At 37.9% G+C, this 16,415-nt stretch overlaps 1 protein-coding gene and 1 pseudogene across 16 annotated transcripts in view; one reads left to right on the top strand and one right to left on the bottom strand.

Annotated features, from left to right (window-relative positions):
• Positions 1 to 16,415, top strand: part of EPB41L2 (erythrocyte membrane protein band 4.1 like 2) — a 205,498-nt gene that overhangs the window by 157,952 nt on the left and 31,131 nt on the right. For 10 of the 16 annotated variants that reach the window (XM_053913805.1, XM_053913803.1, XM_053913807.1 and 7 more), the window contains 4 exons: positions 3,919 to 4,091; positions 8,506 to 8,678; positions 13,122 to 13,184; positions 15,083 to 15,229. In XM_053913805.1, coding sequence (XP_053769780.1) covers positions 3,919 to 4,091; positions 8,506 to 8,678; positions 13,122 to 13,184; positions 15,083 to 15,229 — 556 coding nt within the window. The remainder of the gene's footprint in view (positions 1 to 3,918; positions 4,092 to 8,505; positions 8,679 to 13,121; positions 13,185 to 15,082; positions 15,230 to 16,415) is intronic. The other 6 variants (XM_071219697.1, XM_053913810.1, XM_053913809.1 and 3 more) reach the window with 2 other exon arrangements.
• On the bottom strand, positions 587 to 721 carry LOC112297445 (U2 spliceosomal RNA; annotated as a pseudogene).

Here is a 16,415-nt window from a genome sequence, read left to right as displayed (position 1 = left end):
TTTGTACTTTTGTTCAAAGGCATATTTCTTACATTACTATTCTTGGCAAAGAGTACTTTGCTGGCCTTCATTATATCTATTTCCTCAGCTTCCTATCACTGTGCTATATATACCTATGTATCTAGACCCTTCATCTTTAAGGCTTTTGCTCTGGACTGTTAGGGTCTCACCCTGTTCCTCCACATACCAGGTATGTGACTGCGGGTAAGTTACTCTTCCCTTCTGGGTCTCACGTTCATCATTCATATTATGGTAATAACAATCGAATCTACTTTACTGGGTTGTTTTGAAAAGCAGATGAGATAACACATGTGAAACAAACTTGGAACCTCTGGTATATAATACTGTTTATCATCATCGCTATCATCACTATTCTTGTTATTCTTAGTTTGGTACCACAATGTGCTTTTTATCTGTTTCCAAGACTGCCCTGATACGCTCATTTTAGAGGAAAAGTGCAGCTCATAAAATATACCTGGATCCATCTGACTTGATTACACTGATCATTTAAGTCTTTGAAACATTTGCAGTTTCTCTTGGTAGCCATGGAAACTTTCTCCTAAGACAACATGAGCCTGCCTCAAATAAAGCCTGGACGTAACATTTATGAGTGAAACGACACAGGTCCAGGAAGCCCGGACAGCCGGCTTCCCTGTTCAATAGCGATAATAAAACAATAACCATTTTACACTTGATCTTAGCCAAAAGGCCGAGAAGTGATAAAAGCAATAATCATTTTAGAAATGACAAGTGCTACCATTTATTGAGCCCATATTGTGGTCAGACGATACAGAACTGATCACTTTGCATAGCCCCCTCTTGTTTATTCCTCACCCCCGTGTGGAAGCTGCAGCTTAGAACCCGGTGCCCACGGTGGAGCACAGAGGCCAGCACCAAGCAGAGGTGGAGACCTGGCCTTCGGATTCTAAAGCCCACACTCTTCACTTTTGCGCCGTCCTCCCTCTTGTATTCTGCTGGGCATTTCTGAGACGTCTGGGAGCTCTGCAAAGTCTCAGGGCCTGCCATCATTTTTGCTCACGTAACTCCAATTTAAAAGCATATCAGTTTCCTCCTGTAAACTCTTGGGATAATGATTAATAAAAACATTTTTGTATCTTTAAATCTCATATAACTTGGCTCACAAATGGTATCGAACATGTATGTAACACAGAAAGGGCAAATGATAATTTGCAGAATGCTTTGAATCCAATCAGTGGATTTTGTTCTGTTTTAGTTTACCACAAAAGGTGCAAATGATTAGAAAAATAAAACAGCTTTCAGATTGAAGCTATAGGCAGATCTTTGTATTGATTGACAGCCACTCAGCTAGACTGATATTAGTGGAACAAGAACATAATAAAGCTGCTATTAAAGCTTGCTTGAGCATTTAATAGAGTCTATCACCATCCAAAGTGCTGTATATGATAATTTTATCAATCCTCATGACATATCTTATAGGGCAGGTGCAATATCTTCACTTTACATGTGGAGAAACTGAGGAACAGAGAAGTTGAGAAATATGCCCTTAGTCCTTTGGATGGTGACAAGTGGTGAGGAATTTAGACCCAGGCAGTGTGGCTCCAAGCACCCAGAAGTGTATCTGCTCTGCTAGACTTCCCTACTAAATTTGCAGCTAATGTGCTTCCTGGTATTTTCTCAGTGCTTTTGGGGGAGGGAGGGGAGTTTTGTGATGGTGTGTAAACACGATTAACATGAGGTTATCTAGCTTGACAGTAAACTGCCACTTAAAAAAAAATTTATTGTTATTCAATTACAGTTGTATGCCTTTTCTCCCCATCCCTCCACCCCACCCCAGCCGAACCCCCCTCCCTCCCCCACCTCCACCCTCCCCCTTGATTTTGTCCCTGTGTCCTTTGTAGTAGTTCCTGTAATCCCCTCTCCTCACTAAGTGAAATAGGCCAGACGGTGAGGGACAAATACCATATGATCTCACCTTTAACTGGAACATAATCAACAGAAGACAAAATATAACTAGAGACATTAAAGTTAAGAACAATCTAACAATAGCCAGGGGGGAGTGGGGAGGGGACAGTAAATTGCCATTTAAACCTGGCATTGTGAGTCCAGAGCAGTCCCAAGTGAATCAGTGTCGTCAACCACTTTGCAGAGAGCTTTATAGGAAACCCGTGGCGCTCGGTCAGTGTATGATTGATTTAGTAAATAATATGTGGGTTTTCTTAAAATGTTCGTTTTTCATAAATAATCATTAATAACATTTGTAATTATAGGGTTTTTATAAAAGTAAAATGTTCATACACTTCTTAAGCAGTAAAATATGTAAAAGTTGAATATCTTTCTAACACATCATTACTACATTATCTTGCTTCAGGCTTTTAACACTCTGATGATTAGTCCCTGATCGTAGCTTTTAAATTTCCAAACGTGAAATGATGGATGCCTTGTAGTGGTTTTGATGTTATTCATATGAAGATAGGGTCTGATGTGGAAAATGAAAATAATATCAAAAGAAAATAAAGTGATCTTGAAGTGATAGTATTGAAATATTTTGTTGATTGGCTTACATTTTCTTAGAAAATTTATTTATATTACCATTGATTTAAATCACCAAAAAATTTTTTTTAGCAGTAATCAATGTCTGTGGTCAAGTTGTCCTTTTTTTTGTTTTGATGTTTGTTTTCTATTTAACTGAAGCATAATTACTTAAGGGTTTCTTTTTGTCATCAGAAAATTAATCTGTAAGCCAATACTTGGTGTATGTGGTCACTAGTGCCAGTCAGGCAAGAGAGTATTTTATCTCAGTTTGAAATAAAATAAAAATGCTCTGGTTAATAACAGCTTCTTTTGCATTATGATATATATCTTTTCAAAATCCATTGGCAGAAAATGGCAGATTTTAAGAAACACTTCTACCACCCTACAGGAATAGATTAAAGCCAAGAGAGCCATAGTGTTTTTGTTCTTCTTTCATTAGTTTAGTTTTAACACTCTGTTTTTGCAGGCGGTTAATACTCCTGAGAATCCTTAATAAATAGAGGATCACTTCTTGTATTGTCACATGTACCTTTACCGTGACTAGTCTTTTTTCATTGCTTATTAAGCAGAATAAGATTTCTGAAAAGTTGGGCAGAAGGTCTAGAAATACTCAAAATGATAACGCATTCTTAAAGAAATCACTCTTATTTGGAAAATGATAGGAAAAATTTTGGTAGCGTTTTCCATATCGTGGAATTGTCATCTAAAGCCTTCTTGTTTAATAAACTACAAGAGCTCTGAGATTTTTTGTTGTTGTTAAGATGTTTTGCCAACTCTTGGTCCAACGATGAAAGTGAGGAAATTTCCATTGTATTCCAGATAAGACTGCTTATTTACTGAAAACATGTTTTTGCATACATGGAAGTATTTGACATTAGGTTTAACTTTATTCATTATGAATGTAGGTTTAACCAGTAGAATTGTGCTAGCCAGGAAGGCCGTTGGTCAACCCTGCAGGTCCACCATGTGCTGCGCCTTGCATGGGAAAGCATTGCTTGACGCAACAGCTCCCTGAGTTGGATGTTCTCTCCCGGGAGAAATAGACATAAATATTAAGAATTACTAATGGTAATGGATTGCTACTTGGCACTTAACAGCTAGGAGCAAGAATTCAGACATATGTGTCTTACGTAAACATTTTAAGCTAATACAAATAAATAACCTTTGATACACACTGAGAACAGCTGCACTTTTGCTCAGGTTGAGGAAAACATATTATTCATGTACTCATGAATATGGATTTATTTATCACTATCATCAAGCTCTTATGTATATAAGTAATGTTCTTTTTCATTAGTCATTCATTTTTTTAGATTGAGTAATCATGCTTAATAAAATCAGATAGTTTGAAAATTAATAAAGACTCCATAAATTCTAATTTTGTTTGTTTTTTCCCCACTATAGGCTTGTGTCTCCAGAGCAGCCACCAAAGGCCAAGTTCCTGACCTTGGGGTCCAAATTCCGCTACAGTGGCCGCACCCAAGCCCAGACGCGCCAGGCAAGCACCCTCATTGATAGGCCGGCGCCACACTTTGAGCGCACATCCAGTAAGCGGGTCTCCGGGATTCTAGATGGAGGTAAATGCATTTGCAGTAGTTTCGGATTTCATTAATCTTTCTAATCCAGTGGGATCGGAAAATGTTGACCTGGTCGATGAGGCCCCCAGCAATACCCTAGAGGGATAGCCATTTTTCTGAGTAAATAAAGTTCTATTTCTTATACTCAAAAGAAAATTTGGTAGTGTTTGGAAATTGTCATCCTGAAACTTAAATTTGTTGGTTTTTTTTTTTTTTGTATTATCAGTGGACACAAATATTAACTAAGAGTTCTCATTGATAAGATGTTGGATAAATGTGGTTTTATTGGTTTGACTTAATTATGATGTATTTTATGTGGCTTAATTTCTTGGCAAAGGGTAATTTCAAGGGTATTTGGTGTGGTAACATCTGAAGTTTTATTCAGAGGAACTTAAAACATTCAAATTTTTATGAGTTTAGAAACACTGACAGAAGCTTACCAGACGCTCCAGCATACGAGAAACCATTCATAGCTTCAAAGGATTCATTTAAACACAGTGTTTTAACAAAAAGAAAGGAAATATGCTGGTTTGTTCCTTTGGCCAAGGGGAGATATGTATAAATTTGTATATTTTTCCTGTTGGAATTCTAATTAGCTACATATTTGTAGTTTTGTGTAAATTATACATGGAAGTAAATTGATGTTGCTTCCTTTCATGTATATATCGTATTGCCCTAATTTTCATTTAATAGCAGGTTTTCTAGAACTAAGGTTAATTTTATACTAGAATACTTTATGAAAGAATTAATTTTTTTTTCTACCTAAAAGAAGGTAATTGGTACAGATGACTTTCTACCAGAAGAATTAGTTTAACAACATTTTTGTTGATTAATCTCAAAACATATATAAAAACCATAATATAAAATTTGAAAATTCTGTTTTACTAGTGTTATCTAATTCTGTTTTGCTAGTGTTACTAGCAAAAACCTTTTTGGATGGTTTGTTATTACTGATGTCTTTTTGAAATATGAATTTGAACAACTTGTATTTTAAATAATTAGCTAAAACAGACTGGACGTGCTAGTAGATCAAAATGTCCTCTCATGAATGAAGGATTGACACCCCTGGGCCTTGACCTGTTTTTCCTGGAATAAATTGGAGAAGAGATCCAGGCAGGCACACACGAAGGAAGATACTTCTCAGGATTTGTTGGTGGGCGTCTTGGTATATGTAGCTAGTAAATCTTGCTTCTGGAAAATCTTCAGTATAGTTTTATGCGACCACCCAAAAAATATGCAAAGTGACCATAAACTTATTCAAAGGAGTGTCCATATTCCCAAACATTGTGATTTAAATTAAGTGAATTATTAATGTAAGATAGCTGTCGGTATAACTTTCAGCTAATTTGGCGACTGAACATTTTTCAAGTAAATGTGAAAAATGTGCCCACTTATGTAAATATTTCACAAGCTCTGCCCCTTGTTAAAGAGAATTTATCTAAGTGCTGAATAAAAGCAGTCAGTGTTGTTTAATGCCCTGGGAGAAATCATTCCTCCTTCTGGAACACTGTCTGTTTCAGCCTTTGTTTTAAACTATGAGACTTTATAACTTATATTGCGAATTTTAGAGTTTATAAAGAAGAGTAAACCACTGCGATTTCTATGAGGCATATCAACTGTGCGCAAGGAAACCCACCGTCTCATCTGGGCACGTAGTGCAGAGGGTTATAATAGGTTTGTATCTGAAAACAATGATTTTTACAAGTAAAAGCAACAAACATGGCACAGTAATCCATTATTTTTCCTTTTGTGTTTTGGACACTGTAATTCATCAGATGGGCAAGTCATCAAAAGGATTATTGTGTTATAGAGAAAAATAGAAGGCTTTTCATGCCAATGCAGGACCAGACAGCTAGTGAACTATTTGCTTAGGGCTTATATTCTCCCTTTTTTCCCTCCTTAAAGCAAAGCTGGGCTGCAGCCTGGTACTGAGCTTTATTTTTTGCCACCACCCCCTACTAATATACCTTTTGTTGTTGCTGTTGACATGTGTTGTATTTTAGTTTTTAAGTTAGGCTATATTAATGTAGATAGTCCTCACCTTAAGGTTTAACAAATTAAATCTTCTAGGGATTACACAGAACATAAACATCTAAAATCAAATGTCAAAGTAAATCTAGAATAGCTGTTTTGGAATAGTGAGATTCCAATATTGGAAAATCAGACCAAAAAGGAGGCAGATCAGTCATTTAAATAACTGAGATGCATTTGAGAGCAGGGAAAGCGATGATTTCGTGAAAGTGGAAAATACAATGAGCAGGGACACTAGTTAGATTGGGTCATCTGGCATTGGAGACCTATGAGGAAGAACCATTTCAGCTGAGATCTGAAAGATGAGAAGGAGGCAGCCACAAATAGAGCAGGAGATAAAACACTACAGGCAGGAGGAGGAGCAGGTCTGAAGGTTAAGACTAAGGAGAGCTTGATACATTCCAGAACAGAAAGAAGACATATGTAGTCGGGGCTGAGTAAGTGATGGGGAGAGGTAGGCTGGGGGCAGGTCATCAGGGCCTTGCAGGCCATGGTAAGGGATGTGGTTTTTATTTTAGGTGTTGTAGGAAACTGCTGAAAGTGTGTGTGTGTATACACACTTGTGCAAGCACATAAGTACACAGTGTTATCTTTTTTTTAAACAATAACTTTGCATTGTTGAAAATGATTAGCAAGGACAAGGGAAGAATGAGGCAGACTGGTTGGGAATAGCCAAGTTGAGAGTCACAGTCTTCCCTTGGGGGATATAGTAGGCTTTTTAACCATTTGACTCCATAAGTTCAGTGTCTGAGGCATACAAGCTTTTCAGGGTTCTGTAAGTGTTTAAGACCTGAAAAAGAATTATTTCCTTCAAAATGCAAAAAGTTAAAAAATCCTGCAAACTGAAGTTAATAAGTGTTTAGAAGTATGCAAAGTCAACATTTTGTCAACATCACTGTGTAACTTTAAATTTGAAATTCATTGAAATTTTGACATTGTATCTGAAACCATTTCTAGGTCAGATTTTTCCTATTTTACATTAATTTCTGTGTATGTGTAAAGGTGCTTAAAAGAGTTACTCAGAACTGTATATACTTTCCAAGGGAAAATTATGAAACTCTTTGCAAAAGTTGAAAGAAAACCTGAAAAATAATTATACTTAATGTAAGATGGGAGTTCATTCTATGACATTCTGTGAGTTTTCGAAAGTGTGAGTGCCTCACGAATGTGAAAGGCATAAGAGGACTGCACTGCTAGAGTAGAGATGGAAGAACTGGCCACGTTTAGAAGTAGATCCAAACGCTTAGCTGGTCGTGCTGGTGGTAAGGGGTGAAGGAAGAGACTTCGAGGTTTCTGGCTTGAGTAACTGGTGCAAATATGAGGGTGGCCAAAAAGGTAAGACTAGAGAAGAGGGAAGTTTTAGTGAGGACATGGAAGGGTTGTGAATCACAGGTTACTTGTAGAACGTGGATTAGAGGGGCTTGATGCCTCCAAGTTCAGTATGGTGGATCACACACTGTCCCTGCCCTCCAAGAGCTTGCAGCGTAACGGCCTTTGTGGTTTCTGGGCTTCTCAGGGGACCGGGGGAAGACGGGACGTGGAACTGGGCCAAACACCTTTCACACAAGTGAAGTGACCTCCGTGGTTGTTCCTGTGGTTTGAGGGAGAAACTGTAAGACAGACAGAAGCTTTGCCAGCTGCTACTCACTTTACTTTGTTGAGATCTGAGGCCCTCGTGGGTTGGTCTGCCATAGGACACAAACTCAGTGTTCCGGCCCATCTGTAGGAGAGCTGGAGGGATCCCATGAAGGCCACGTTTCCTGAGTGGGAGGGTGTCTGTGTATGAGATTTACTGACGGGTCACGCTGAGGCATTCAGGAGGGAAGTTAGAAAAACGAAAACTACTAAACATAAATATAGAAGTTAATTCCCTGAAATCTACCTTTACTGTCTCGTCACAATTTTAAATGGCATTCAGATTAAAGATTCTTCTATGGGAGAATTCTTTAAACTTATCGAAGCAAATCATTTTAATAAATAGATAATTGTTTCAGAAATTGATTCAGAAATAGCTCAGACAAGATCAAAGAAACCCTCGCGAATTAAAATAGTGCTCACTTTGTAATTCTGACACACTGCTCTGACTCGGGTGTTTCAGCTGGTCTTAGAGCTCCTTCTACTGGCTAATTCCATGATCAGTGTGTATATCCTTCAAAAACCTGCTTGGAAAGCCTGGTGTAGTTCGGTGGGTTAAAATGCACAATCCTTTTAAGAGTTTGGGAAAAGTTTAAAGATGACTTTATTAGATATGTTGGCATTTTCAGAGCTCGAACAGCGTTCCTATTGTCTACATGCTGCCTGTTCATCGGTGTAAGTGGGGAAGTTTCCTAACATTTGACCACGTGAATGTCCTAACGGAATCCAAACGATGGTTCTTTACTAGCTCTAATTGGAGACGCGGACCAAAGTCTTAGGAAGGATTTTCCTGTCCTTGCTGGGGAGGCCCCAGCGTATGGCCGTGGAGCTGTCAGCACTGCCAGAGCACAGGACGGGGACGGCAGGAGGGACGTCAGAAGCCCCACTAAAGCCCCGCATGTGCAGCTCATTGAAGGAAAGGTATGGTAAATCAGTAGGATATGTGACTTTGAATGTGTACTGCGACCAGAGGCCACCTGCTCCATTTGTTGTTTCCGGACTCAAATATTCTTTAAAAATCAGTCAATGTATGTTCTCTGTTGATAGAATTTTCCAATTTTCAGATATGTGCAGGCTCTTGCTGGTTTAGACAGGGCCTCAAACCTTTTTCTGGTTGGTGTTCAAAGCAAAATATTTCAAGGTAAATTATATTAATGCAAGTAAGTAATTTATTGGCCTTTTTTACTCTTTCCATAATCATTTTATTTAATTCCCCAAATGATAAAAGGTATGATGGTTTGAAGTTTATATTTGTTTTTTACAAGTAAATTTTAAAGTATAACCTGTTTCATTATTTTAATTATGGCAACTTAAAGTTTTTGTAATGAACAAAGATGCTCTTTGTGAAAAATATTATTTTCATTAATAATCTATAACTGATGAAAAAGAAATTGTTAAGCAAAAGGTAATTGTTTTGTGAACAGTGAGGAGAAGGCATGTTGCTTTTGGCCTTATTTGGTGCATATCCCATAGCGAATGGAGAAGTACGGGCTTTGAAAACCTTGTACTGTGTTTTCAAATTTGTCACTCTTACTTTATGTTACCTTGGGTGAGTAACGTCACTTAGAGATTGATTTGTAGAGGCTTTGAGTTCTTCAGATGTCTTTTCTATATGTGCACAGAGCAACCCTCCCCCAAAATGAAACCACTCTGTAAATTTACAGTATTTTCTGAATTTTAACTTTGAAAATTCTGCAGAGTACCTCATGAATTCATGAAGAGCCTGCTCGGTGAGGTAGTTGCCAGTTCCTCAGGAATTCGACAGCCTCTAATACTCAGCCTAGAGGACGGTGGGGGGACCATGGGGCCTCCTGCCACAAGGGGGCTGGAGGCCCCATGGGCTGTCAAATCGCCTGCACACCTTTGTTAAAGAATTGACGAGTATTATATTTTAAAAAGTACGTGGTCGGAAATTGTTGAGTTAAAAATAACAGAAATCGTGTGCAACAAGGCATCCTTTAAGTGCTGAAAAGTTGTCAGAGTCTTTTACAATCACGCTGACGCGGCACCCAGGAGAGTGACTGCTCATGTCTGAAACGGGAGAGCCCAGCAATTCAAAGTCTCTGTTCCAGTTTGCCTGGTTAATTTGAGACATCTAGTTATTTTTTAAAGTTCTTTTAAATTCCAAAGGAAATTCTGCTTGTCTTCAGCAAAAGACTGAGTGTGTTGGCCTTTTTGCTAATGCCTGGAACGTCTGTCAGCAAGCCGGTTTAAAAGTAATAATGCCACTTGTTTCATTGGCTCTATTTGCAACCAGTCAGAAAATAATAATTAAATTAGTCTATGCCTATACAATTGATGTGATAAAAGTAGTTTTCCTCTTTAAAAATGGGTCATTCAATTCATGTTCTAACCACAGTGTTAATACAATCTCTGCTTCTGAGTAAAATTGTTCACTAACTGCCCATTTCTTCTCTCCTTTCTCTCCTTTGCCTTTGTTTCTCCTTTGCACGCATCCGTTGTGTAATTCCACATTCAATCACGGATTTGCTCTGAGAACAGCCTGTTTTCATGTGCCTGCCTTCACCATTCATCCGCCATGCTTCCTCTCTTTCCCCAAACTTGTTGCCAGTCCCTGAACTGGACTTGCTCTCAGACATTTCGGAGGAAGACCCCTTTGGGGAGGCCGACCAAATCACACTAGACAGCTTAGAGCTCCTTTCCACGGGGGAAACATCAGAGCAGGGGGACTGTGAAGTCGCTGTCCTTGATTCTGTCTTGGATCCCGTTATAGCCCCTTCTCAGACTGACTGTCCTCCCACCCATGAGAAGCCTCTAAATGAGGCTGACCACGAGGATTCTGAGTTTGGGTACTTTTCCTTCAGTTTCTACAAATGCTTGCCATCCAGCTTCCCCTCACTCCTCGATGAAGATGGGTATCTTGCTTTCCCCAGCCTCCCCAAGGTCTGGGTCTCCTTCCTCCCCGCCGACATCCAGCACTACGTTCCTATCACTTCCCCTTCATTCCTTCCTTCCCTCATCCTCATCTTTGGGCTACTTCTCTCTGCTTCTCAGTCAGTGCCTTTTTCCCTCACCTTTTCCCTTCCTCTGGCTCTATGCCTCTGCTATCTGGAGGCTAAAGCCACTTCTTTTAATGTGTCTTATGACTGTAACTTGAATGACAGAACAGAGGAAGAGGAAGCAGTTGTTGGTACTCCTACATAATCTTCAATTTGTGCAGTCAACAAAGCTACCCTTCATTTTATACCCTTCCTAATGTAGAGTGTAAACGTGTGCATAAACTTTACCACTGATTACCCGCCATATACTCTGAGCTGTACATGTTCACACATATAGCATTTCAGTGCATGAGAAGCAAGTGTAAGCAACTTCCCTTTCATTGATATCCATTGACCAGGTGCACACATTCAGTGTTGAAAGCAAAGTTATAGGATTATTTTATAAATATCTATAGACTTACTAGGTCTAAATAAAGCACTTAGAACGCAGTAGACATCGCTGTAATTGATGTATATTATTAGAACTCATTATTATTATTTCTTTTGTTAGAAAGCCAAACTTGTTTTTCTTGAACTTATGAGAATGCATCTTTACACTTTTACTTCTGACATTTGTAGATCTAATCTCAGAAATTCCTTGTCTCCCTATTATTGTAGCATTTGGAGACAAGACGAATTTCAGGGAGAATTTTTTTTTTTTTTTAACTCTAAATCATGTAACTGTGACAGAGTCACCATCAGGTAACTTCTGTAAGGAAGATACTTTCTGTTATCTTTCTTTAACAAGTGTACATGAAAAATGAAACAAGGCTTTTTTTAAAATTTAGAGTATATGCCCCTTTGGCTGGGCCTCTAAGTGTTCTTTTATTTAAAATTAGATGCCTAGTTTGAGGATTTTTACCTCTTTATAGGGCTACCTGTGTACTACTAGGCAGTCAGTGCTAACATATGTATTACATGTTTTTGATTGTTTTGCTAAATGTGGTCTGGCGACTTAGTGTTTCAGTATCCTAAGGTTACTATCAATACAAAGAGTAAGTCACAAAATTTAGAGCAAACCTAAAGAGCAGTGTGAAGGTAATGTTCTGTGTGATTAGGCATTGTGGGAGAAACCATGATTCTTAAAGGTCACCTGCGCATGTCAAAGGTGGACATTTTAGAGAATTCACTGTTGACTAAAGAATTTGAAGATAATTCTTAACAGATTATTGAGTTGGCTGTGTCTCATTTTTACTTTCTGATAAAAAGATACTGTGGGCTTCTTGCTGATTTCTCAAAATTTCTCAGAAAGTTTTTTTTTTTAAAGAGCATTTTAAACTCTCAGATTTGACACTATCATTTTTATAAAGGAAAAAAAATATGATATGTGATCCTGCTATCAATTAACATGTAAAGGTTAAACTATTTTCCCTTAGCATCAGAATCAGTATTTTTTTTTCTTGCCATTCCTGTCCTTGAGTCTAGTCATCAGTATTTAGCTAGTTTTAAATTTACAAATTTATTCTTTTTGGATGTTAGTTGCTTAGAATTGTCTAACTATGGAAAATGATTCCTGTGTAACGAATTTTATGAAAGAAAAGTGGCTGTATTTCAATGAGTATTTTTAAATACCTACCATTTAACATGAACATGGCAAAGTAGACCACTTTCCCCCAAGGAAAGAAATGTTAAAACTCTGAATAATACAATGAACATTTGTCTCTGACATAAAGTGAAAGCCAAATTTTACATCATTATACTTTGCCCTCATCAGTAGTTCATTTAGACATTTCAAATGAGAACAGATTGAATTATGCCATTTTTACACTCTCCTATTTTCATTCCTGAGTGGAAAAAAAAAATATATATATATATATTCAAAAGCAGTGCATATAATCTAGGGGCTGAGAAAGAGTGAAGCTTTCATTCTCCATTCCACCTTTGCAAGGATCATTTCTGTCATCTATACAACACTGTAGGTGAAGAGAGACCAAAGTGGCTTAAGATGCTGCATCTTCTGAGGGCCACACAATAAGGTTGGTAATGCTGGTTCCCCACTGACGTTCAAATACAGCTTCTTTGCACCGATGCTACAGTTTCCACTAATACTTCCGTGTTCTGGCCATTTGCTGTATGACTTTTCAGGTGAAGATGGAAGAAGAAGAGACACAGCTGGAGGAGGTGGATATTTTTTCTGCAAAATTCAAACCTGGTGGCTGCTGCCTGCCACTATTATTGTGTCAGGGGGTGATGCACTTTCAGGGTTTATTTGTGAGTTTTGCTTGTTGTGGCTTTAGGTTCTTAAGGTTTTTATTACTTTTAATGTCTTAGACTGTCCAAGTTAGGGTTGTTTCTGGTGCTTGCTGATTCATACACTTATGTTTATTTGCTTTTCCCCCCCTCTGTGTGTGATTTAATTTCACAGAAAAATTCCTTGAGAGTAGAAGGGGATAATATTTATGTCAGACATAGCAATTTAATGTTGGAGGTTCGTATAAATTTAAGAAAACCACTGTCCTGATGGCTGCCGGGCTGCTGTGGACGGGAGGTCACTCACAGGCTGGCTGGCCACTTTTTTCAAGCACAGCGCATGAAATGCATGGGGAAACTTCAAGTTGGGAATGCATGTTGCCAGTCCAACTTTGTTCTTTTAAAGTGGTTTAGGTAGGACTATATCGACTAGAAGTTCTCAAAGTGACAGCTGGGAAAAAATTCCATTCAGCCAATGAATAAAGTTTTTATCCATTAGCCTTGAAGTTCTGTAAGTAAACTTATTCTCTCCTTAATGAGCTATCTCCAGGGCATGGAATCTGAAGTAACGTTATCCCATCCTTTATTTACATTAATCAGAACCGATACTTGTTGATCTGGCATTAAATCATTTCACTGTTGATCTCCGTCCACAACATTTTTTTTTTTTTTGCGGGGTTTCAGCAACACTAAAATCCATGCAATTAGGAATGTGGTCCACTTAAAGGAATCTGTTTGAAAGTATGCTAATTAATGGAATTGTTTTGATTAAGAAAAAACATATAAATGAAAGAAAGGAGCAGGGGGGGAAGAAAACCTAGCCACCCAATTAGGAATGTAAATTATATTCCCCGTGTCACACGAGAACTTTTTTCCCCTTATGTTAGGGTAGTACATGGCAAAGCGTTTAGTGGCGAACTGCAATTCTGAGTAATCTGACTAATCATTTTGGTTGCTTTTGGCAGCTTTGATAATTGATGGAAATGTATTTTTGCATAACTTACTAAACTGCTCTAAAGTATAAAATATAACATTGCTTTGAACAAATACAAGAAATGTGCCTGATCTCAAGCCACAGTCATTTTTCCATGCCATGCAAAGATTTTTAGATTTTCGTGAGTTTTTGCAAATGGCTGTAGAAGCTCATGGGTGAGCAACTATGCTTGTGCATGAATATGGAATATCTAATTTTATCAGATGCATGACCTGTTCCTCTGGGAGTGGGATGAAAGCTATAATCAACAGGTGGCCCTTACGATTTTTAAAATGTAAGACTATATTTAAAATTCAGTTAAAACTATTTCCTGAACAATAATTAGCTTTAATTCCCACAAACACTAGCTTTCAGGGCCAGTGTACAAATCCCACGAATACCATTCATGAGAGCTTACTCCAGTGAAAATCCACATGGTAATTTTTCTTGTATTTTTGTCTGTATAAGGGCCATTCGCTAGGTGGAGCGCTGGGCCCCACATCTGTGCCTGGCAAGTACATGAAACCACTGTGAGGTTCACTTATTTTATAGGGAGGTCAGTACAAGCAGCCTGTGGAAGCCACCGCTGGAATTTCCTGGGAACATCAGTCCCTGCCCCAACCCCTTTTTTGGGTGGATGATCCTGGATGGGCTTTCCCATCAGGCCTAATGTGGGTCTGCAATCACCTTTCTCTCTTTTTACTTGATTTAATATGTTCACAGAAGGCAGCATTAGTAGTAGCCCTAATCAGAAAGGTGAGTTTCCAAGAACAAAGGCGTAGGCTGCATTTGAAATCCAACTAGTGGAAAGAAGGGTTATTAACCATTTTGAGTATTAGTTCTGTGACTTCCTTCTAATAATGTAAAAGGTTATTCCTTAAAAAATTCTAAACAGATAAGACATTAGAACCCTTTAAAATGTGAATCATAAAAGTAGTTGCTCATTGGCTTTATTTTCAAATTTTGAGGAACTCATTAAGGTTATTATTCATAGGTGATAATATGGCTTTTGAGACTTGGCATTTTTCTTGCTTTACTATGTTATTTTTAATCATAAGTTTGCTTTGTTCTTATTTTTCGGTTTTACTTTTTGGTTTTTTGTCCTACTGGATTTTTTTTCCTTTTGGATGCCTCCCCCCTCCTATTGCGTCACACACTGCTAGGACCTGGATAAGGCCCAGGAGGACATACTGAAACATCAGGCTAGCATTAGTGAACTCAAGCGCAATTTTATGGAATCCACACCTGAGCCGCGCCCTAATGAGTGGGAGAAACGACGTATCACACCTCTGTCCCTACAGACACACGGGGTATGTCACTAGCTGTTTGTTGGCTATATGTATCCAGCTTTTCAGTAAAACTCAGGTTGCTAATCTCTGATGTTGATTCCCAGAAGCTACAGAATGTTGGCAGTTTTTTAAAAATGTAATTGCTAACAATTTAAAAAAAAATACTAAATATTTATTAACAGTGTAATACATATTGACCTAGTTTTTAAGTAAATTGTAAGAGTTGCAAAATATTTGTGAAATAGTTTCAGGATAACTATTTTACTCATGTAAATTAGTGTCAATGAATTTTTATATAGGATGACTTAGAAACTGACATTATGTGGTTTTAATAAGCTTTTCAGATCCCGACTTCTGAAATAAGAAAGTTTACTTAACAATTAAATAATAAATGTAGGCCCTATTTAGAATGGGTTACGGTAATTACTCTGAGGAAAATGAGTTAAACTTTACTTTGAAGACTGATGAGCCCTGTTGAAAACTTGCAAAATGTTATATCATCCAACGTAATACCAGAACTTCCTAGTAATGAAATATAGAAACACATTGTCAACCAGAACATTCTTTTTCTTTTCATGGTTACTTCTTCCCACCAGTATACGTTTTACCTTTAGAATATGTTCTCAAAGTATGTCTCCATTTATTCCCATCTATATCTGTTCTTTTCTGATGCTCTCAACATCTCTGTTATCAACCAAGAACTTCCATGGGTTCATTTATCATACTTGAGAAGACAGTGATTATGCTTTACTTAATATAGTTTAAAAAGTGTATGAAGGTGTCACCCTACAATTTCATCTTTTCCCCTTTCCTTAACTCTCACTTCTCCCTAAGTTCATCATCCAGACTGGCTTGAGTGCTGCCAAATAGTACACATTTGATTTGGATAGGCTCATGCTGTTTTATTAACCTTCTTTTATAAAACAGCAAAGCTGTTAGTTGCTTTAAATTTCTAAGTTTGTGTCAGTGAAAGGAAAATAGCTCTTCAAGAACAGATGAGCAAAGATAATTGCTAAACTGAAAAAACAACTTCTGAAAATACCAACATTTAGAACACCATGGTAGGCTCTTACGAACTTGTATACAACTTCAATTCTTAGTTTTAGATATTCGGAAGGCACTGACGTTAGTGTTTCAGCAATTGACTCTAGAGTGTTATGTTTTCTGGAGAAACAGTATCTGATTTTGGCCCCCCTGTGTGTGCCGC

This window comes from Desmodus rotundus, chromosome 11 (assembly GCF_022682495.2).
Source record: "Desmodus rotundus isolate HL8 chromosome 11, HLdesRot8A.1, whole genome shotgun sequence".
In the NCBI taxonomy this organism is placed as follows: domain Eukaryota; kingdom Metazoa; phylum Chordata; class Mammalia; order Chiroptera; family Phyllostomidae; genus Desmodus; species Desmodus rotundus.
The sequence above is the reverse complement of the archived record's forward strand: the minus strand, read 5'-3'. Positions and strand labels throughout refer to the sequence as shown.